Source organism: Muscardinus avellanarius (assembly GCF_963383645.1).
Source record: "Muscardinus avellanarius genome assembly, chromosome: 5".
NCBI lineage: Eukaryota > Metazoa > Chordata > Mammalia > Rodentia > Gliridae > Muscardinus > Muscardinus avellanarius.
This window is the reverse complement of record NC_137790.1, coordinates 82710814-82733346: the sequence shown is the minus strand read 5'-3', so window position 1 is coordinate 82733346 and position 22533 is coordinate 82710814. Positions and strand designations below refer to the sequence as shown.

Here is a 22533-nt window from a genome sequence, read left to right as displayed (position 1 = left end):
CTTTTTGGTAACTTTAGGACATTAGTGTACAAATGTCACTAAAAGCATCCATAGGAGTATAATAATGAGGCATAAATTTCTATCTTTACAATCATGAAAAGCAAAAACTTAAGAAAGAGCTAAAGCTACCAGGAATATAATGAAACTGGTAGGGATGTATACTGTTGGTGAATTACAAAGAAGCTTTTAGAAATAATTAATGGCAGAGTTCAAGAGTCATAAAAATGATCATGCCATATGACCTAATACTTCTGGAATTTTTCCCAAATATATAACAGAAAGAGTTATGGATCCATTAATATTAGAACTGTCTATAAAAATGAAACACAAATAGGCACCATCTAATTATGTGCAAGTAGTTAAGTAAGGTAGAGAATATTATTTCCTCAAAAAATATTTCAAAATTATCACTTTAGATATAATGTATCAATATTCAAATAGTTTTATAATGTGCCACCAGTTGTAACTGCTAATGTGAACATTATTTAAAATAATGTAAAATGATTTTGTGTTAATATTACTCTATTTTTCTATAATAAAAAATTATAAAGCCTTCTTTGTGTGAGCAGTTGCTCTGAAACAGACTATCCAGCATTCCTTTCGAGTCTTTTCCCTAACACAGCCTCCTAAACAACCCCTTCCAGAATGTTTTCCCATGCTCTGGAGGAAAGACAATGACAGCACACATTCATTGAGGTCACTCAGAGACAGCCTGGAGCCTGATGCTTGATAGAACTTATAATATTTACATTAAAAATTAAAAATTCTAGCTTATTAGTATTTTGCACTGGGATTAAATCTTTTTCTCTTAAGCTGATGAACAAAACAGGGAGCATATGACTGTATCATTACAAATGAGAAAGAAGCAAGGTCTACAGTGTACATACCTCTTTAGTAGTCTTAGTGGATTTGCTCAGGACATGTCATTGCTTCTGAGAGCAGAGGCCACTTCAAGGCTGAAGTACATGATGTTAGCAGTTTGCAAATGTTAAATCCTTTGTGTGCTGCTCAGAATTATTATGGTACTGTACTGCACTATTTGTACTCTGGAGTCAGCCTGCTGAAATCCTTGTTTCTATATATCCTAACTCTGACTTTGAAAATGTTACCAAAGCTCTCTGAGCCTAAATTTCTTTATTTTTAAAATAGGCAAATTAAGCCGGGCATAGTGGCGCACACTTGTAATCCCAGCATTTCGGAGGCGGAGACTGGCGGATCGTGGTTTCAAGGACAGCCTCAGCTACCTTAGCGAGGCTCTTTGCAACTCAGTGAGACCCTGTTTCGGCATAAAGAATAAAAAATAGGGCTGGTGGTGTAGCTCAGAGGTAGAATGCCCCTGGGTTCCATCCCTAGTACCGCAAAAAAGAAAATAATAAGCAAACTAATAGCAATAACTTATTAGGTTGTTTAAAAATATTTAAAACAGGTAATGGTCCCATTAAGATGTATGACTACAGTACACTAATAAAAAAATTAAGAAAACATATAATGATACTTTAAAAAGTTCTTAAAGCAGGTGAAGTGCCCAATAAATGTTAGCTCTTACTATTTTCACTTAACATTGTTAAATGTTATTGTTATTTAACAAAAGCTTTTAAAAGTCAAACAAATATCAATATAGATTATAGTTCAGCTCCCCCTGAGAATCTTTAATATATAACATTTGATATAGATATCTACAATGGATTGGGTTACTCTAGGTAAGATATTTTTAAATATCTTTGACTCCATATTTCTTAAGTGTGGAGCATTTTGTGGGATTCTTCTTCTCAGGCCTATATTCTAGGGAACAGTGGTGGAAGATGACATAAATTAAGAGTTACTGTCAAAAGACAGGAGGTGGGCGGAGAAGTACAAGTCCACTCACCAGAGCCAGTTGAGTAGCTACCCTGAAGCAGAGGTCCCCACTGTGAATGACGTGGACAGCATCAGGACTTCCAAAGACACGTGGACACTAGGCCAGAGGGTCTGTCCTGAAAGGTCACATAATAATCCAGCCAGACCTGGGTACATCCAGTGCCGCCAAGGGCTGCAGCCAGTTTACTCTGTCTCTGTTCTCAGTCAGCTTATGCTGAAATTTAGAGGTGAAATCCAAGCTCACATTCATACTTTGCATGAATGAGTCTTTCTCTGATTCATTAACAGGGCATTCTAATTACTTCATCAAGAATATGAGAGAGAAAAATAAAGAATAAAAAATAGGGCTGGTGGTGTAGCTCAGCGGTACAGTGACCATGGGTTCCAACCCCAGACCCACAAAAAGAAAAAAAAAAAAAAGAATAAGAGAGAGACCAGACTACTATCTGGAATGAGAGGAATTGGCTGGAGTAGGTTTTATTCACAGCACAATTCCATTTAATCAACAGAACAGAGTATTAAGATGGATCTAATGTAACCATATTAAATGTACAGTTGATTTATAATAGGAAAGTGGTAGTGACTAAGGAATGGTGTGAGTTTATCTTAATGAGAAACTGTGAAATTGATTTGTTTGTACCATTCACATGTTCACTAACAATATATGTAAGTTTTAATGCTCTATTTCTACATCACCTTTTGGAGTTGTCCAATGCTGAAATTTTAGTCATCCTGGTAGAGTGGCAGTATCACAATGTGTGTGTGTGTGTGTGTGTGTGTGTGTGTGTGTGTTACTAGGGTTGGAACCCATGGGTTTCTCTACCTCCAGGCTATTCTCCCAGACCTTTTTTATACTTTATTTGGAAACAGGATCTCACTAAGTTGCTGAGAGCCTCACTGAATAGCTGAGGCTGGCTTCCAACCTGTGTGATACTCCTGTCTCGGCCTCCCAAGCGCCGGGATCACAAGCGTGCGCCACCATGCATTGGCCAGTATCACAATGTTTTTAACTTGTACTTCTCAGGGTCTAATGGTGTTGGGTACCTTTTTATGAGCTTATGGGCCATTAATTAGTAGTGTTTTTCATTTAGCAGTGTCCAATAAACTCTTGAGCTCATTTTTTAATTAGGTCATATGTTTTAAATTTAATGTTTATAGGACACAAAAAACAAAATACAGTTTAAATACAAGTCCTCTGTGAAATACAAAATCTATAAATATGTTTACTCTTTGTGAATTCATATTGTTTGATAAGCAGATTTTTATATTTTTTGATGTTTCATATTTTGTTTTTTATTTTTAATTATTTTTAATCAGTGCATTGTATTCATACATCTTAATGAATTACAAGATGATAAAGGAATACATGCACATATCACCCAATTCCCGCCCCATTCCCTCCCATCTCTTTCCTCATGTTTAGCATAGTGATTGACTTTGATATGTTTGTTAATGTATATCTTTTAGGGAATTTCAATCAAGTTTATTTTATCAGCTTTGTGTTTTATGGTTATTGCTTTCTAAATCCTGTATTACCAATCTGTGTCCACATTAGGTTACAGAGGTTTCTTCTATGTTTTCCTCAGGAAGATTAGTAGTGTTTTCTTTTGTACTTAGGTCAGTGATCCACTTAAAACTGTTATTTTTATGGTGTGCGATATAGACTAAAGTTTAGTATTTTGTTTTTTCATATAGCTGGTTGTTCCGGCCCCATACTGAAAAATGTTTCCCTTTTGTCTTAAATTAGTTTGAAAGCTTGGCCCAAAAAAACAGTAGTCACTATGAGTGTCAATGTGTTTCTGCATTCCCTATTGTATTCTGTTCTCTACTCTGTCTGTAGTCAGTACCACCTTATTTCCATGAACACAACCTACTACAAGTTCTCTTCCTTTTTTCCCCAAAATAATTTTATTATTTTAGAAAAGATATTTTATGTACATTTACTATCAATTTATCAATCTCTTTTTATTTATTGGCATCAGTTTATTCATTTCTACCTAGAATCCTGCTGGGATTTTGTTTAGGACTATAATAAATTTATAAATCAGTTTGGATAAAATCAAAGACTGAGTTTTCCAGTCCATAAATATGATATATCCTTCCCTTTATTTATATCTTCATTAATTTATTTTGGTAATTTATTATATTTGAGTGTATAGGTTTTACATACATATTATTGAATTTATACTACATATTTTATTTTTATACTATTGTGATAGTACTGTAGTTCTACTTTCTAGTTGTTTATTAGTAAAACAAAAGTACAAGCCGGGCATGGTGGCACACACTTGTAATCCCCGCGCTTGGGAGGCAGAGACAGGAGGATCACGCAGGTTCGAAGCCAGCCTTGCTGGCTTTAGAGACCCTGTTTCCAAATAAAAATATAAAAAATAGGTCTGGGAGTGTAGCCCGGAGGTAGAAGGGCTTCCAGAAACCCCAGTACCACTAAACAAAAAACAGAAGTTTAATTGATTTTTGTATTAATCTAGATCTTTTCCCTTTCCTCAATTCACATATTAAAATAGAAAAATAGATTTTTTGTTTTGACTTTTTGGTTTCTTAGTATTTTCTACACACTTGTTCATGTCACCCATTAATAAACATAGTTTTACTTCTACCTTTCCAAATTGTATACTTTTGATTATTTTTTACTACATGTTTTTCCTTTTGGACTTCTCTATTCTTTTAATTATCCTCAATCTAAAAAGCAAGCATTCAGATTTTGTGTATTAAGGATGATATTTGTACGTTTTTCTGTAAGTGAGCTTTATGTATTTTAAAAAGTAACTGTCTACTTTTAATTTTCTGAGAGAGTGTGTGTGTGTGTGTGTGTGTCTGTGTCTGTGTGTGTGTGTGTCTGTGTAACCAGAGGAATTTTACTTCCGGGCTACACTCCAGCCCTATTTTATTTGGGGCGGGGGTACAAGGGCTTACTATGTTAAGAGTCGGCTTGCTGAGGCTGTTCTCCAGACTGCAATTCTCCTATCTCTGCTTGCCAAGCACTGGGATTGTAAACGTGTGCCACCAAGACCAACTTTGAGAATTTTTTTTTTTCAGTGAATGTACTGAATTCTTATCTTTACCTATTCTTCATATTATTTTTCTTCTTTTAATCTGTTGATGCAGTGATTTATGATTGATTTTGAAGTATTCATCCAGTCTTAAATCTTTGTAGTAAAAAATCACATGGTTATGGTTTTTTATATATTACTAGACTCAATTTGCTAATATTTTGTTCAAAATTTCTGTTTTTTTCCAATAATTCCTTTGAGGTGTGTAGTGGTCCCTCTTTTTATTGTCTGAAAATCTGTGTATAAAGTGAAAATCTGTGTTTCTGGCTTGAATTTTTAAAAGAATTACTTCTTTAACTAGAAGAATGACCTATTTACTACTTAGGTGTTTTCTTTATGGAAAAGTTCCTTTTTTTGTGTGCATATTAGTTATGGAAAATAATGGGCTTTGTTGAGGCATATTAGTACACACTTTGATCATTTCCAAATCCTCATTTCTTTATTTATCCTTTCTCCTCCCGATTCCTTCTCTTTGTTCTAATAGTCCTCTGTCTACTTATATACCATCTTTTTTTTTTACCTATATTCCATATATCAGAGAAATCATATTTCACTTGTATTTCTGAGTTAGGCTCATTTTACTTAACATGATGATCTCAAGTTTCTTAATTTTTCTGTAAATGACATAAATTTGTTCTTTGTTTTGGTTGAACAATATTCCTTTATGTGTATATATACCACCTTTTGTCTGGCCAGTCATCTGTCAGACACCCTAGGCTAACTCTCAGCTATTGTAAGCTATTGTAAATTATGCTACTATAAAAGTGGGTATGTAGGTATCCCTATACTATGCTGACTTTAGTTATTTGAGTATATACTAAGAAGTGGTGGTATAGGGACATCATATGGTAGTTCTATTTTTAGGTTTTTGAGGAGACCCCATACTGATTTTCACAGTGGCTGTAATAACTTACACTCCCACTGGCAGTGTGTAAGTGTTTTTTTTTCTCTGCATCCTCACAAACATCTATTATTTTTATGTTATTGGTAATGTTCATTCTGCCTGGTGTGAGATAGAATATCAATGTAATTTTGATTTACATTTCTCTGATGACTAAAGATATTAAGTACTTTTTCATGTAATTACTGAACATTTGTACTTCTTTTGAGAAGTATCTGGTCAGTTCATTCGCCCAGTTACTGATTGGGTTATTGTTGTTGTTGTTGTTGTTGTTGTTGTTGTTGTTGTTGTTATTATTATTCATTGTCATAGTAGTCATATTGGTAGTAAGTTTTTGAATCCTTTGTATATTCTGGAGATTAATCCTCTGCCAGAAGAGTAGCTGGCAAAGATTTCTCTCCCATTCTATAGGCTGTCTCTATATTCTGTTAGTTGTGTCATTTGCTGAGGAGAAGATTTTTAGTTTTATTCAATACCATTTGTCAGTTCTTGCTATTATTTCCTGAACTGTAGTAATCTTATTTAGGAAATCATTGCCTCTTTCCATATCCTTAAGTATTTCCCCAAGTTTTTTGTTTTAGTAATTTCAAAGTTTTAGGTCTTACACTTAGGTCTTTGATTCATCTTAAATTGATTTTTTTATACAAGATGAGAAATAGGAATTTAGTTCCCATCTTCTATATATGTATATCCTTTTTAGTACCATATGTTCAAGAGGCAGTCTTTTCAGTGATGAATGTTATGGGCACCTTTTTCAAGAATCAAATGGCTCTGGATGTGTGAGTTGATTCCATGTCCTGTGCTCCATTACATTAGTCTGTGTGTCTGTTTTGTGTCAATACAATGCTGGTTTTGCTATGTCTCTATAGTATACTTTGAAATTAACTGTTGTACGCCGGGCGTGGTGGCGCACGCTTGTAATCCCCGCGCTTGGGAGGCGGAGACAGGAGGATCGCGCAGGTTCGAAGCCAGCCGCGCGCGCTGGCTTAGGAGACCCCGTTTCCAAAATGAAAATGTAAAAATAGGTCTGGGAGTGTAGCCCGGAGGTGGAAGGGCTTCCAGGAACCCCAGTGCCACCAAAAATAAATAAATAAATAAATAAAAAATTAACTGTTGTAATACATCCAGCATTGCTCCCTTTATGTAGGATTTCCTGGGCTCTTCTGGGCCTTTTGTGCTTCCACATGAATGTTAGGCTTATTTTTCTAGTTCTTTGATGAATGTCATTTGTATTTTTATGAAGATTGCATTAAGTCTGTAGGTCACTTTCAGCAATATGTCCATTTTAATAATATTAATTCTGCCTCTCCTTAAACATGAGAGTTCTTGCCATCTTCTAATGTCTTCTTAAAATTCTTTCTTTAGTGCTTTGTAATTTTTTTGTTGAGGCCTTTCACTTCCATGGTTAATTTTGTTCTTAAATATTTTATTTTTTATGTTTAGAAGCTATTATAATGATGTTTCTTTTCTGATTTCTTTCTTCCTGGGCTCATACATTATTGGCAAATAAAAATTTGTTGATTTTTATGTGTGTTGATTTTTTATCCTGATACTTTGCTGAATTTATTTGTCAGATTTAAAAGTCATCTGGTAGAGTTCTTAGAATCTTCAAAGTATAGTATTGTATCAACTGCAAATAGAGATAACTTGACAGCTTCTTCTCTTATTTGTATCCCTTTGATTTCTTTCTCTTGCCTAATTGCTATGCTGAGTAGGAGTGGTGAAGGTTAACATCGTTTACTTGTTTTTGTTCCTGCTTTTAGAGGAAATACTGTTTTTCCTGTTTCAGTTTGATGTTGATTTTGGATTTTTTACGCTGAGGTAAGATCCATCTGCTTTTTGGACTTCTATTATGAATGGAAGTGAATTTTGTCAAAGTCTTTTTCTGCATCTATTAAGATGATGATTTGATTTTTTCCTTGATTCTTTTGATGTGATAGATTATATTTACTGATTTCTAAATGTTGCATCATTATCGCATTTCTGGAATGAAACCAACTTTGCTCATGGTGTATGATCTTTTAAATGTGATGTTGAATTTTGTTTGCAAATATTTTATTGAAGATTTTTGCATCTATATTCACTCAGGATATTTATTTATAGTTTTCTTTTTTCTTGTGTCCGATCTGGTTTTGGTATCAGTGTGATAGTGAATTCATAGTATGAGTTTGGAAGCATTCTGTTTTATTTTTTAATCAGCTTTGGGAACTTGTCTTTCAAGGATTTTTTTTTCTAATTCATTTAAGTTGTCACATTATTGCATACTTTCTGTGTTTTATTTTTTTCTAAATATCAATTTAATGTCTGCAGAATTTTTGAAGCTATACTACTCTCATTTATGATGTTAACAAGTTGTGTTTTCACCGTTTTTGTTTATTATTTAAAAACATGGTTTCCAATTTTACTAATTTTTGCAAAAAATAAACACATTTACTGTTTTTCCTGTTGTTACATATTTGGAATTTCATTCATTTACTCTTATTGATTTTTTCTAACTTTACATTTAATTTACTTTTTCTCTGCCATCTTAGAATGAAAGCTGAGATTATTGATTTTACACATATGAAGGGGTTTTCTAGATATTTTTATTATGTTTTATATGGAAATTGATTTGTGCTTTAGAATTGACAGCATAGCTGGGCAATGTGCTATACACATATAATACCAGTATATAGGAAGCTGAGCCAGGAAGATTACAGATTTGAAGTCAATCTCAGGATTTAACAAGACCCTGTTTCCATATAAGAAATAAAAAAAGATCTGAGGGTACAGCTCAGAGATAGAATACCCCTGGGTTCAATACCCAGCACCATACAAACAAACAAACAAACAAACAAACAAACAAACAAACTGACTTAGCAGAGCATAGTGTTGCATGCTTGTAATTCCAGTACTTGGGAGGCTGAGACAGGAGAATCATACTTTCTTGGTTAGCGTCAGTAACCTAGTGAGGCTCTCAGCAACTTAGTAAGACCCTGTTTCCAAATAAAAAATAAAATAGGAATGGAGTTGTAGCTTGGAGGTAGAGCACTCCTGTGTAGAGCAGTCCCTAACACACCACACAACACACACACACACACACACACACACACACACACACACACACACTAACTTATTGTTCTCTCTTGATGAAGTAACTTTTAATATTTCACATTGGCATTTAACTTAGGTAATTTTAAAGATTAGCAATGGAGATTAAACTTTAGGGGAAAGTGACTTACAGTCACTTGAGGACATTGTGTGATGGAGTGGGAAGAACATGGGCTTAGGTTCCAGACAGACCTAGACTCAACCTCCAGCTCTTGGGCTAACTATGTACCTAAACTGGTCCAAGCTGCCCTCTTCTTATCCTTCAGGGCCCAGCTCCAGGAATGTCTGCAAAAATGGAAGGAAAGGATAATTTCTAGTTTAATTATGTTGTCACCAAAGAGGTACTGTGTATGATTTTATTTTTCTCATGTTTATTGGCACTTTCAAATCTTCACAGATTGTCTGTTAAGGTGAATGTTTTACATGTACTTGGAAAGGATAGTATTCCATATATATTGAAAGTTTGTGGGAGTAATGTTTAACAAACATCACCTAAATGAATTGGCTTCGGTATTGTCCAAGTCTTCTCTATTCTTACTCATTTTTTTCATCTATTATACATTTGTTTATTAAGAGAGAGAGAGAGAGAGAGAGAGAGATGTTAAACTCTTTCCATATATTATGGACTTTTACAACTTTTTCCTCAGTTCTGTTAGTATTTGTTTCACATGGAACTGTATTATCAGGTTTATCAACATTTCTGAATAGCAGAAAATATTATTTATTTGTTTATATTTATTAATTGATTGATTTCAAGATGAGGTCTTTCTTGCTATGTTACCAGGTTGGGCTCCAACTTCTGGGCTCAAGCAATTCTCCCACTTTACCCTGCAGAATATCTGGTACTACCATGGATGCCACTGTATCCTGGTCAATACATCTTCCTGATCAGTTGACTTGTAAAGCACTAAATAATTGTACTCTTTCTGTAATACTCTGCCTAATATTAATTTAGCCAGTTCAGTTTTCTTGTGTCTAGTTATTTGCATGTTATATTTTTTCCACCTGTTTTTCATCAGTGTCTTTATATTTATTGTATCTATATCTTAAATTCAGCATATTGTTGGGACCTTGAGTTTGTAATCCAATTAGATAACTTCTATCTTTTTTAATTTGACTATTTAGTCCATTTATCTTTGTTTGTTTGTTTTCGTGTTACTGGGGATTGAACCTAGGACTTGCTTATGCTACACAAGAACTCTACCACTGAGCTTGAAACTTAGCCCCCATTTATCTCAGTTTAACTACTTACTGGATTTAAATCTGCCCTCTTGCTGTTCCTTGTCTACCTGTTCTATTTTTTAGTCTCTTTTTATACCTCCTTTTAAATTAATTGGGAATTTCTTAGTATTCTATTTTATCCCCTTTCTGTTATATTGATTCCACCTATTTGTTTTGGTTTTTTGTGACTTCTTATTGTTGGTGTTTTAGTTTTTCCTGATATTTATAATATTTTATCTATTTATCTTGAATTAACCACTTTACATATTCATGAGAACCCTACAATGGTATTCTTCCATTTCTTTCTTCCTATTCATTGTTATAATACATTTACTTGGCATATATTATGAAGTGCCACAATATACTTTTCCTTTTTTGCTTCAAATATTTATATTTAAGCTTGGCATGGTGGCGCACGCTTGTAATCCCAGCGCTTGGGAGGCTGAGATAGGAGGATCACACAGTTTCGAAGCCAGCCTCATCTACTTAGTGAGGCTCTCAGAAACTTAGTGAGTCCCTGTTTCCAAATAAAATATAAAAATAGGTCTGGAAGTATAGCCCAGAGGTAGAAACCCTCTGGGATTCACCACCAGTACCACCAAAACAAAAACAAAAACAAAATAAATATTTATATTTAAATTGAGAACACATTTATATTTATTTGTTTTTTATTTTCCATTTCTGACACAGAAGCCTTGGCAACATTTTAAATTACTGTTTAACATTTCTGGTGGTGCATATTCACCAGTGACAAATCTTTTCAATTTTGTTGTTATCTGAAAATGTTGTACTTTATCTTAATTTTTACAGCTCAACACTTTATTAAGAAAGTTTTTAAATGCATGCAAAATTTGAAAGAATTATACATTAAGCAAATTTATGCCCTTCTTCCAGATTCTATCACTAACATTTTGATATATTTGCTTTTTCACAAATCTATTCTTCTTTTCATCCACCAATACATCTTATTTTTGATGCCTTTCAAAGCATTGCAGACACTTATAAAATTATTGCCTAAAATGTTGAAGCATCTTATCATTATTTAGATTTTAGTGTTTATATTTCTTTTGGTTTTTCAGTAAAACTTAGAGTAATAAATTGTATAACCCAAATGTACCATTCTATAACTTTTGAGAAATGCATGTATCTGCATAGCTAATGCACTAAGTCATAAATATTATGGTCACTATAAAATGTAGCTTCCTACCCCTTCCTCTAATTGGTTACTCCCTCCTCTCTCTACCTTCCCTACCACTGGAAACAAAACTATTATTAGTTTCTTTTTCAGAAGATTGTTTTTCCTATTCTAGATGAGGATGGACCCATATGGGATGCACCATTGTACAAGAGTTCCTTTATGCAGTGGATGTTCTTGATATTCATCCAAGCTGGTGTGCACACCATCATGTGCTCCTCTTCTTTGCCAACGAGTCATTTTTTGAAAGATTGTATTGTAATTTGTTTGTTCATTTTCTGGATGATTGACATTTGGGCTCTTTCCAGGTTTTGGAGTCTTTTTTGCTTTTTATACTTTTATTGGTACACTGAAATTATACATCATAGTGAGGTTCAAATTCATATTAGCAAACATGCACATAAGTCTTGTGTTTCCTTTCAGGTCTCACCCTGCTCCCTATGTTTCTCTCCCTGTACATGTTAGTGATATTGGTAGTGATACCTTCATATATGGACATGGCATTCTTTGAACCATTTTCTTCCTCAGTCTTTCTTTTTCCCCTCCCCTGCTCCCTCCCTCAGTCTTTTTCCACTAAGCATCTCTTTCCTCATTTATCTAAAGTTTCTATGCTTCCTATTTTCTCTCTAGCTTCCACATAGGAGAAAAAACAAATGACCCTTGTATTTCTGAGGCTGGCTAATCTCACTTAGCATAATATTTTCTGGTTCCATCTATTTTCCTAAAAATGACATAAATAAAGCTTCTATTAACATTCTTATCCATGTGTTTTTTTGAAGATTTAAAGAAGTTTATTAGAAAGATAGAAATACAGAGGATAGGCTCCATACCAGACTGACATGGAGGAGTGACTCGAATGAATACACCCTTATCCATGTGTTCTTATGGGCTTTTAATTTCCCAAGGTGAATACCTATGAGTAGAATTACTGACTTAAATTTGTCAGAAATTGTTGGACCTTTCCCCCAAGTCGCTGTGTCCTTCTACACTATCACCCACAGCATATGCAAATCTTCACCAGTTGGTGTTATTCTTCCTTGTTTTAGCCATCATGGTGAGCATGTGGTCGTACCTTATTATAGTTTTATTTTCATTTTCCTGACGACTAAATACTGAGCAATTTTTTTCTGTGCTTATTAGCCATCTGTAAGTCTTTTTTTGCGATGTGATTGTTTAAATATTTTGCATTTTATACTTGGGTAGATTCTGCTTTTATTATTGAATCTTAGAAATTCTTCATCTGCGGTGGATACCAGTCCTTTGTCAGATACATGTTTTGCAAATACTTTTTCCCACTCTGTTACATGCCAGTCTGTTTCTTTACTGGTATTTTTAATGAATAGAACTTCTTTCTTGAAATGAGATATTGTTCACCAATTTCTTCCCTAACAGTTAATGCTTTATCTTAAGAGACCTTTGCCTATGTCAAAATGACAAAGTTTTAGTTTTTGTTTAGATCTGTGATTCATCTCTGATTATTACTTTTTAAATAAATAATATAAAGTAGGGATTAAAGTTTAATTTTATTTTCATATGGACAGCCAATGATTCCACTACAATTGGCTGGAAAGAATATTTTTAGCTATTAGGAAGTTTGTGTGTTTTGGTCAATATTTTCAATTGATATATAATTTTAGGTTAAAGAATCTTCTTTTTCTTTATTCTTTCAGCTGTTTAAATATGTCATTAATTTCATCCTGGTACTATTATTTATTATGAGAATTGGGCAATGTTTTGTTTTGCTTATTATTGTTTCTCTTATATATGCCTCAATTTTGACAGATTTTAAGATTTTATTTTTTAATTGGTTTTGAACAATTATAAGATTTATAGGTGTGGTTTTATTTGAACATATATCTTATCAGTTGCTTATTAAACCTGTTGTTCTGTAAATTTATTTTCACTTGAATGGACAAAAATTGGCCATATTTCTTCCAACATCTCTTCTTGCCATTCTCATTCTTTTATCTTTCCTCTATAAGGTACACAATGAAATAATCCTCCACAGATCACAGAGATTCTCAATGAAATTTTCTCCTTTTTATTATATTTTTGGATAGTTTCTAGTATCTACTTATAATTTATTTTGTAATGTCTAATTTGCAGTATTTTTATTTCAGAACTGCATATTTCACTTTTTTCTATGTCTCCATTGTAATGTCTCATTGATATTTTCTATTTGTTCTTTATAATAGTCAAAGCCCTTTTTAATTTTTTTAATCCAACAGACACATTTTACTATACATTTAAAGTACTTATCTGTTACATCTTTTCTAATTCTGGTTATATTTATGTAGACTGATTATTCTTCTGAATATGGATCATATTCTTGTGGATTTTTGCAGTACTGGTACTGAGGATTGAACCCAGGGGCATTCTACCTCTGAGCTATACCCACAGATCTATTTTTTATTCTTTATTTTGAAATAGGGTCTCATTCTGTTGCAGTGGGCCTCACTGAGCAGCTAAGGCTAGCTGTAAACTTGGCATCCTGCTGTCTCAGCCTCCCAAGGATTCAGATTACAAGCTCCTGCCACCACACCAAGCTATATCCTTGTTTTTAAGTTTGCTTGTATCCTGATTCTTTCTATAATATGCTAGACATCATTAAATATTTGGGATTGTAAGAGTACTGACTTTTTGTAATATTAGGTTATTAATTTACTTGCATACAATTTGCTTTACTTATTTATTTACTTGTTTTTTTTAATCACCTAGCTTATTTGTATTAGAGTTGTTTAAAATAGCTTTTTTTTTTTTTCTGGTAAGGCTAGTTTGGACTATTTCCAAGGCATAGCCTTCTCTGGAATTTCTGTGTAGCTAAACACAGGATTTTGTTGTTTTTGTTGTTTGAGTGGCCTGAACTCAGCTGTTCCCCAGCCCAGCATGTGCTATTGGAGTTGTTCAATTTCTAGCTGTTCTTTGCCTGACATTATAAACTACCATCTAAATATGCACAACTTTAATTTGGCCAAAGACTCAAAATAACCCCATGTGAATTTCTAGAGTTTCTTTTCTACCCAGTTCTCTTTTCTGGTAATCAGACCTATAAATGCAATCTCACTCAATATTTTTGAACTCCAGTTTTTCTTTCCTTAGTTCAGTGCAACCACTATCTTATTTTGTCTTTCACCTTGCTGTGTGACAACCCAAAAAGTGTCTTCAGGCACAAAAACCAGAGAGATTGTGGACTTCACCATTTCTGTGCCTTTATTTCCCTCAAAAATTGCATCCATATGCTGCCAAATGTCCAACTTTGAAAAAGCGTTATTTAAGATGTTGTGGAGATAAGGCTAATTGGAATCCTTACTCCTCTAAGGATAGAAACTGGAGCCCAAAAGGCACACATTTTAACACACGATGATAGCCAAACCAAATCAGGTCCAAAGGTCAATACAATAGTGAGTCTTCCTCCACTTTACCCTCATTTACATAAAGAATTATCTTTGTTTGCAATTCAGAAAGTGGTTGTTACCACAGTTCCAAACATTATTAATAATTCTCAATAATTCAGCGGAGGGTAGCCACCAGCTCTATGGCAGTGAACACGTGGAAATCCAAGTATCCTGTATTTGGTTGGAGAATTTAATGAAACACAAATTTCCAACTACAATAATAATGATGAATGACTTACACTTTTCAAGGAGAAACATGGCCTCATGTAGAACTAGAACTCAAAAGAGGGAAAAAGGCTACAGCTGAGTTGTTAAACTGTTTTTACCAATTGTGATTTGCTAAAACTTTGGGATTTGGCACCAATTTTTACTGTAAAACTGCAAAAGGTATGGAGGAAATTCTGATTCAGAGAGTAGGAAGCAAAATACTCTTGACTGCATACTGAATTAGATTATTAGGGAAATCGATGAGAGAAGGATAGGTTCCAATTGGGTCAAATTGCATCACTTTCTGATTGGAAACTCTGTGGTCTGAGATTGCATCAGAGTAAAATTGTTCTGTCCAAATACCAGGGAATCCATCTGGGGCGACAGAAAATTTAAGCTGAGCATCATGCTTTCCCAGTAAACCAGTGCTGTTTTACATATAAAGTGCATACACTGCTCCCTGCATGAGACTCAAGTCATTTAGAAAGTCAGGCTGGTGGATTATCCATCTTAAGAGTCCAATTAGTTATGGAGCATTAGGGGCTTCTTGATATAATGATGGCTCCACAAAATACAGCTTGTAAATATGAGACATGTGACCATATGACACACACAAATTAAAAAAAATCATTAGAAATAAAGTTGTCAGTAGTAAAATAAATGTGGCAGAGAGAAATTTATGAGTATAAACGACCTTGTGGTCATTAAGCAGGACCTCTATTGACTTTAAGAAAAATCCATCAGTCTATGACCAGATATTGCACTTAAGTCTCTACAAAGTATATTTTAGAATTTTGGGCATAGAAGATGGTTCCAGTACCAAACACATTCAGCATTCAGTGGATGCTCTTGGGCCATACCCAATGAAAATGAAATTTTTGAAGTATTTGCAAATAAAGAAAATGAATTGAATTTGTGCTATATAAAATTCTACCAAAACCTTGGGCTTCTCCAGGTAAGACTCTTGGGACTCCATTTCAAGAGATGGTTGGTCAGAGGATGGAATGACACTTTCAAAAACCTTTTTTAGGTGATGTAGGTGTCAAATTGTGAATGTTAATTTGATAGCCTTATAAATCTTTCCCAATGTTCAGGTTGTTTTAATTTGTGTGTCATCAAAGTCTATTCAAATAAGAGTTAATTCTATGCCAAAAGTGCCAGAAACAAAATAAAATAAAATGACACAATCTAGTATTTGAAAGAATTGCTTAAGCTCTATCATGTTATCTCTGCTTGTTCAAACACGTACTTTAGATGCATGGTTCAACTGCTTGGCTTGTCCAACTGTTTTCAGAATGGTGTATCACGGCATTCACATAAAAGCATAAAAACTAATTATTTTTTCTTTGGTTGTTGTTATTTATTCCAGTGGTAGCACCAAGATACACAGTGGAACTGGCATGTGGCTTTGGAGCCACAGTCCTACTGGTGGTCATTCTCATTGTTGTTTACCATGTTTATTGGCTGGAGATGGTCCTCTTTTACCGAGCTCATTTTGGAACAGATGAAACCATTCTAGGTATGTGATGTAAACCTCTTTTGATGTGAAAAGTTCAATGTAAATCTCTTCAATTGTCATCTTTAGAAAACATACTCATTTGATAAAAACCTACATTAATGTGAAGATTTAAGCATATTACCTTCTATTTCATCTTTTACTATTAGAAACTATTCCAATTTGTATTATTTTCCATTCTTGGATCAATATGTGTTCTAGTCTAGATTACTACTATCCAAATAGGAAGTACAATGTATACTGCATTTTAAGTTAAAATTTTCTTGTGGCCACTCTAGAAAAAATAATAAGAAACATGTTGAAAATAATGATTTGATTCAGTACATGCATGTTGTTATTTCAGTATGTGATTGAGATGAAAAGTTACTGAGATATTTTGGAGTCTTTTGGCTCCAAGATGCATTCAAAATTCAGAATAAATTTTATCTTACCCTTACAGCACATCTCAGTTCATACCATTGTATTTCAAGTGCCCAGTGGACACAGGTGCTTTGTGGAACTGTGCTGGACTGTGCAAATTCATATGCTGTACTCAAGGCGTGACCATGGACCAACTGCATCCAAGTCACTGGAGAGCTTATTAGAAGGAAAATATTTGACCTAACAACTAATGAATCAGAATCTATACTGTAACACTGTTCCCAAGTGATTTTCATGCACATTAAAGCCCAAGAAGCACTGCTCTCATGCAAAAATGTGTCTGGCAATCAGAATAGAACATTTAGACATACAAATTCTTAGGTCCACTCAATAAGGATATGGACATTAGTAGGCTCTTATGAGAGGCACATTATCTTTACTTTTAATGACTTATGAATTTTATAATTATGCAGCTCTGGGAAAATTAATCCACTGACTTTAAACCCATCTTTATTGTAGTTCTTATCAAGTATAATTTGGATAGTTTAAAAAGTCTTGGTCAGTTTATAATTCTAATGTATTAATGAGTGAGATATTAGCACAAGGAATAGAAATTTTCTGCATAGAATTAACTTTTGGTGTCTACAAGTTATACCCTCATTCTTTTAATTCACAGTCAAATGGGCCATGACTCACATTTTCTTCGCTATAGTTGTGACTATGTGAGGTATGATTAGAAGATACATCCAATAAAATTTGAGTTCACAGAGATACTTTGACTATGTGTGATGGTGCACACCTGTAATCCCAGTGTGTGAAAGGCTGAGATAAAAGGATCACAGGTACAAGCCCAGTCTCAGCAACTTAGTGAGACTGTCAGCAATCTAGCAAGACCCTGTTTCAAAATGAACAATAAAATAGGGTTATGGATGTAGCTCAGAAGTAAAAGACCCCTGGGTTCAATCCTTAGTTACACATATATACTGACCAAAAACAAACAAAAAAGACACTATTTTGCCTGAGGAATGTCACAAGTAGAAAATCACATTGGAATATATGTACAAAATAAAAATGTATATCATGTAGAAGTTAAATTTAAGAAAAAATACATCAATCTTGAGAAACTTTCTTGATTTCTAATTTGCTCTGGGTCTGTGTTCCTTTTGCTAGATGGGAAGGAATATGATATTTATGTGTCCTATGCAAGAAATGCTGAAGAAGAGGAATTTGTGTTATTGACCCTTCGTGGAGTTTTGGAGAATGAATTTGGATACAAGCTGTGCATCTTTGACAGAGACAGTCTGCCTGGGGGAAGTAGGTATTTCAGATGAGAACAAATGATGCTACCTTCCAAGGCAGAGAGGAGCCTTAGGATTGGGTACCAGAAGTGATAGATCTATATTGATGTCTTTGGATAGTGAATGTTCAGTTGTTTGAAGTAGTAGAGACTTTGCTAGAGAAAAAATGCATTTTAAGATATATACTATTCAACCCACTTTATGATATTGAAATATTTTCTGTTGTTATATTTAAGAACACCATGTCAGGAAAGTACAGATATGGGGCAGATCCTAGCTTAAAAGTTTACATTTAGATTTTTGGAAGGTTTAGGCTGATCTACATGGACTTGCCCAGAATGCTTTATAAAACTTGAGTATTAAGAGTTAGATTTTAGCTGGGCTTGTAATTCCAGCATTTGGGAGGCTGAGACTGGAGGATCGCGATTCACAAACAGCCTCGGCTACTTAGTGAGGCCCTCCTCAACTTAGTGAGAGCCTGTCTCAAAATAAAGAATAAAAAATAGAGCAGGGGGTATAGCTCAGAGATTGAATGCCCCTGTGTTTCATTCCCAGACCCTAAAAAAAAAAAAAAATGGAGATATTTTAAGCCGTGTGTAATGCCACACACCTATAATCCCAGCATTTGGGAGGCTGAGAAAGTAGGACTGCAGTTCACAAACAGCTTCAGCTACTTAGTAAGGCCCCTTGCAACTCAGTGAGACCCTGTTTCAACATAAAAGAATAAAAAATATGTCTGGGAGTGTAGCTCAGAGATAGAATGGCCCTGGGTTCCATCCCCAGTACGAGAGAGAGAGAGAGAGACAGAGACAGAGACAGAGAGAGACAGGCAGGCAGAGAGATATATTTTAAACCTGGCATGGTGGTGCACACTTGTAATCCTAACATTTGGAAGGCTGAGACAGAAGGATCATGGTTTGCAAATAGCCTCAGCTACTTACTGAGGTCCTTTGCAACTCAATGAGACCCTGTTTCAACATAAAGAATAGAAAATAGGGCTGGGAGTGTAGCTCAGAGATAGAATGCTCCTGGGTTCCATCCCCAGTACCACACAAAGAGAGAGAGAGAGGGGGAGAAGTAGAGGGAGAGGGAGAGGGAGAGGGAGAGGGAGAGGGAGAGGGAGAGGGAGAGGGAGAGGGAGAGGAAGGGAGGGAGGAAGGGAGGGAGAGATTTTAAACCTGGCCTGGTGGCACACACTTGTAATTCTAACATTTGGAAGGCTGAGACAGGAGGATCATGGTTCGCAAATAGCCTCAGCTACTTACTGAGGTCCTTTGCAACTCAGTGAAACCCTATTTCAACATAAAGAATAAAAAATAGGGCTGGGAGTATAGCTTGAAGGTAGAATGCCTCTGAGTTCCATCCCCAGTACCACACACAAAAAAGAAGTTAGATAATTTTTTTTACAAAGTCTGATGTTTACTTAGTTTCACTAAAATTGAGTTACAGATGAGCTTGCATACAATTTTTATATATTCACTGATGGTAATTTTTTCTTTTTGGCATTTGTTTATTTCCTTTCTGTTGCTTTTTTCCTAGGAAACCAGTACTACTCAAATTTCCCTTTTCCTTGGATCAGCTTCTTTTGTATTAGTTTATACAGTTGATATTTAGTTTAACACTTTAAAAAGCCAGTATATGCTAGTAGGTTTAAAGACGAAAGCTTCAGTATGGTGTAATGGTGCATGCCTGTAATCCCAGTACTTGGGAGGCTGAGACTGAAGGGTAAGAGATTCGCAGCCAGCCTCGGCCATTTAGTTAGGCTCTCAGAAACTTAGTGAAACTCTGCTCTTGTTTCAAAATAAAAAATAAAATAGGGTTGGGAGTATAACTCAGAGATAGAATACACCTGGGTTCTATACCTCAGTACCATAAAAAAAAAGAGAAAGCTTCAAATACTGAATATTTTAAAACAAAAATACATCTCTTCAACCTGCACAAATTAATGGTCATATGATTTTTTAAAATAAACACATACATACATAAATCTACTCTTAAAATTCATATCTTTGAAATTCGTGCACTCTCTAATCTTAAGCATAAAAATAATTTTCTTCCTTGAAATTCCTGTTTACATTAATCATTTGTTTAACATATTTTTTAAAATGTCCTATGGATAATTGAGACTTTTAATAGACAATTTTTTCTTTCATTTTGAATTAACTGGATCAGTTATCTTCTTTATCATCATTCATATGATCATCATGCTTGTCTTCTACCGATGATATCTCTTTTAGTATAATCAGGAATGGTAAGTTACTATATAGTTAATAAATAAGTCTCTCTCGTTTTAATACTTAAGTCTCCCAAATCACGTATTAATTCATTATTTCATTCATACAGCCATATACATGCATATACTATGTGAAAAGTTACAGGATTTGAAAGGTCTTTGAATCATTTAAGTTCTACATAATTACTCTTACATCTTTCTTTTGATGGTTGGCCTTTGCATCATCTTGGATTCTCTCTACTGCTCTTATCCAGTCCACTTTGATTTTGGGCGTTTCTTTATCTTACACTTGATCAGCCTCCCATTGAGACACACATTCCTGGATTCTTCTCCAGTTGGCACATGCTAGAATTTAATTGCAAGTCTTCCCTTTTATTTGCATACCTGTGAAAATTTAGAACCAAAATGACAGCTGGGAGTGGTGGTTTACACCTGTTATAACAGAACTTGTTAAGCTGAGACAGAAGGATCACAGGTTTGAGGAGAGCCTTGGCAATTTAGCGAGACCCTCAGCAACTTAGTGAAACCCCGTTTCAGAATAAAAAGGATGAGGGGCATATATAGCACAGAGGTAGAATGCCCCTGGGTTCAGTCTTTAGTAACCTACCCAAAAAGTTATACTGATTTTTTACGGGAGTATGGAATGACACATGCTATACATTTCCACAACATCAATGTGTTACCCTGAAGTTGGAAACTCTCTACCTCAGTAAAAGATTATCTAGGTTTCCCTAAAAATCTGCAAGATGATAGTTTCTTTTTAAGAATTTAGTGATAGGAACTGATCAGAGCCCTTTACTGCAGAATAAAATTATATTGTGCTTCCACTTCTCCTGATTTTTTTTTTTCTTTTCTTACTTGGAGAAAGCATTTTTGACATAGTAAAAGCAGACAGGTCAGCTAGCCCCTTCCAAAACACGGGGCTCCCTAGGAAAGATAGGACTTTTAGGAAGAAAATCCAGAGACTATTATGGTCTCCACAGCAGAGAAAAGTAGACAGCGGAGTTGAGAATGCATTTCTAGTCAACCTGCCATTCAACTGGCAACATTTTTTTTTCAGGTCCTGTTCCAAGTGATATCATTCAGAGTCAGGGAGGTGTTTAGCAAAAACTGAAGATTCCTAACCAAGTTGTCCTATGTTAGCAGAAGATAAAATGCTGTATTTCAGATTCTATAATGTGTATTTTAATTCTTTTTTGTAATAGGGAGATTATATATGAGGGTCTTCAGGGGGAAAGGGCTTAAGAACAGATTTGGCTGGGCTATAATATGCTGTATTCCTTGCGGAAACTGGTTTTAGAACAGCACATCTCTTCCTTGTGGCTCAAGCCACACTTCTGAAAACTGAGATCACAGTAGGAAACCACCCTTTGGCTTCATGTTTGTTCAGTGTCCTTTTTGCAATAGAATATGTCACGTGGTTTCCATTTTCCCTGAAAAGAATGGTATTTTATGAAGAGCACGATTGGGTCTAGGGATAAAGTTGTTCAAAGTGCTATAGCAAAGAGTTCCGCCTCAGTTCTCTGGCTCTCACCCCAAGTTCCTCACATGTGCTCCTCAGCCCCTGTGCTTTTGGATGGTCCTTGGCCAACACTAATCCCCATGGTGTTTTCTTTCTCAGTTGTCACAGATGAGACCTTGAGCTTCATTCAGAAAAGCAGACGCCTCCTGGTTGTTCTAAGTCCCAACTACGTGCTCCAGGGAACCCAAGCCCTGCTGGAGCTCAAGGCTGGCCTAGAGAACATGGCCTCTCTGGGCAACATCAACGTCATTTTAGTACAGTACAAACCTGTGAAGGAGACGAAGGTGAAAGAACTGAAGAGGGCTAAGACGGTGCTCACGGTCATTAAATGGAAAGGGGAGAAATCCAAGTATCCGCAGGGCAGGTTCTGGAAACAGCTCCAGGTGGCTATGCCAGTGAAGAAGAGCCCCAGGCGATCTAGCAGTGACAAGCAGGGTCTCTCCTATTCATCCTTGAAAAATGTATGAAAGAAAAGACTAAAAAGTACAAAGGGTACCCCCGGAAGGAAGAGTGCTTCCCTTTTCACTCTCAGTTTATGGTTGGATAGGCTGAAAACAATTCTGTTTAAGCCGACTCAAAAGGGATAAATTCAGGGTGACTGTACAGCTGGCTCTTCTGCTTCTCAGGCTCTACTAAGGTTTAGAACGACATTGCCAGCTGTTCACCA

General features: G+C 35.2%; 1 protein-coding gene across 4 annotated transcripts in view; it reads left to right on the top strand.

Annotated features, from left to right (window-relative positions):
- Positions 1–22533, top strand: part of IL1RAP (interleukin 1 receptor accessory protein) — a gene marked incomplete at both ends in the record, with an annotated part of 103231 nt that overhangs the window by 73471 nt on the left and 7227 nt on the right. The window contains 3 exons of one of the 4 annotated variants that reach the window (XM_080696381.1): positions 16313–16456; positions 17984–18127; positions 21966–22333. In XM_080696381.1, the coding sequence (XP_080552507.1) occupies positions 16313–16456; positions 17984–18127; positions 21966–22333 (656 nt within the window). Of the gene's footprint in view, positions 1–16306; positions 16457–17983; positions 18128–21965; positions 22334–22533 lie in introns of those variants that run through there. The other 3 variants (XM_080696380.1, XM_080696379.1, XM_080696378.1) reach the window with 3 other exon arrangements.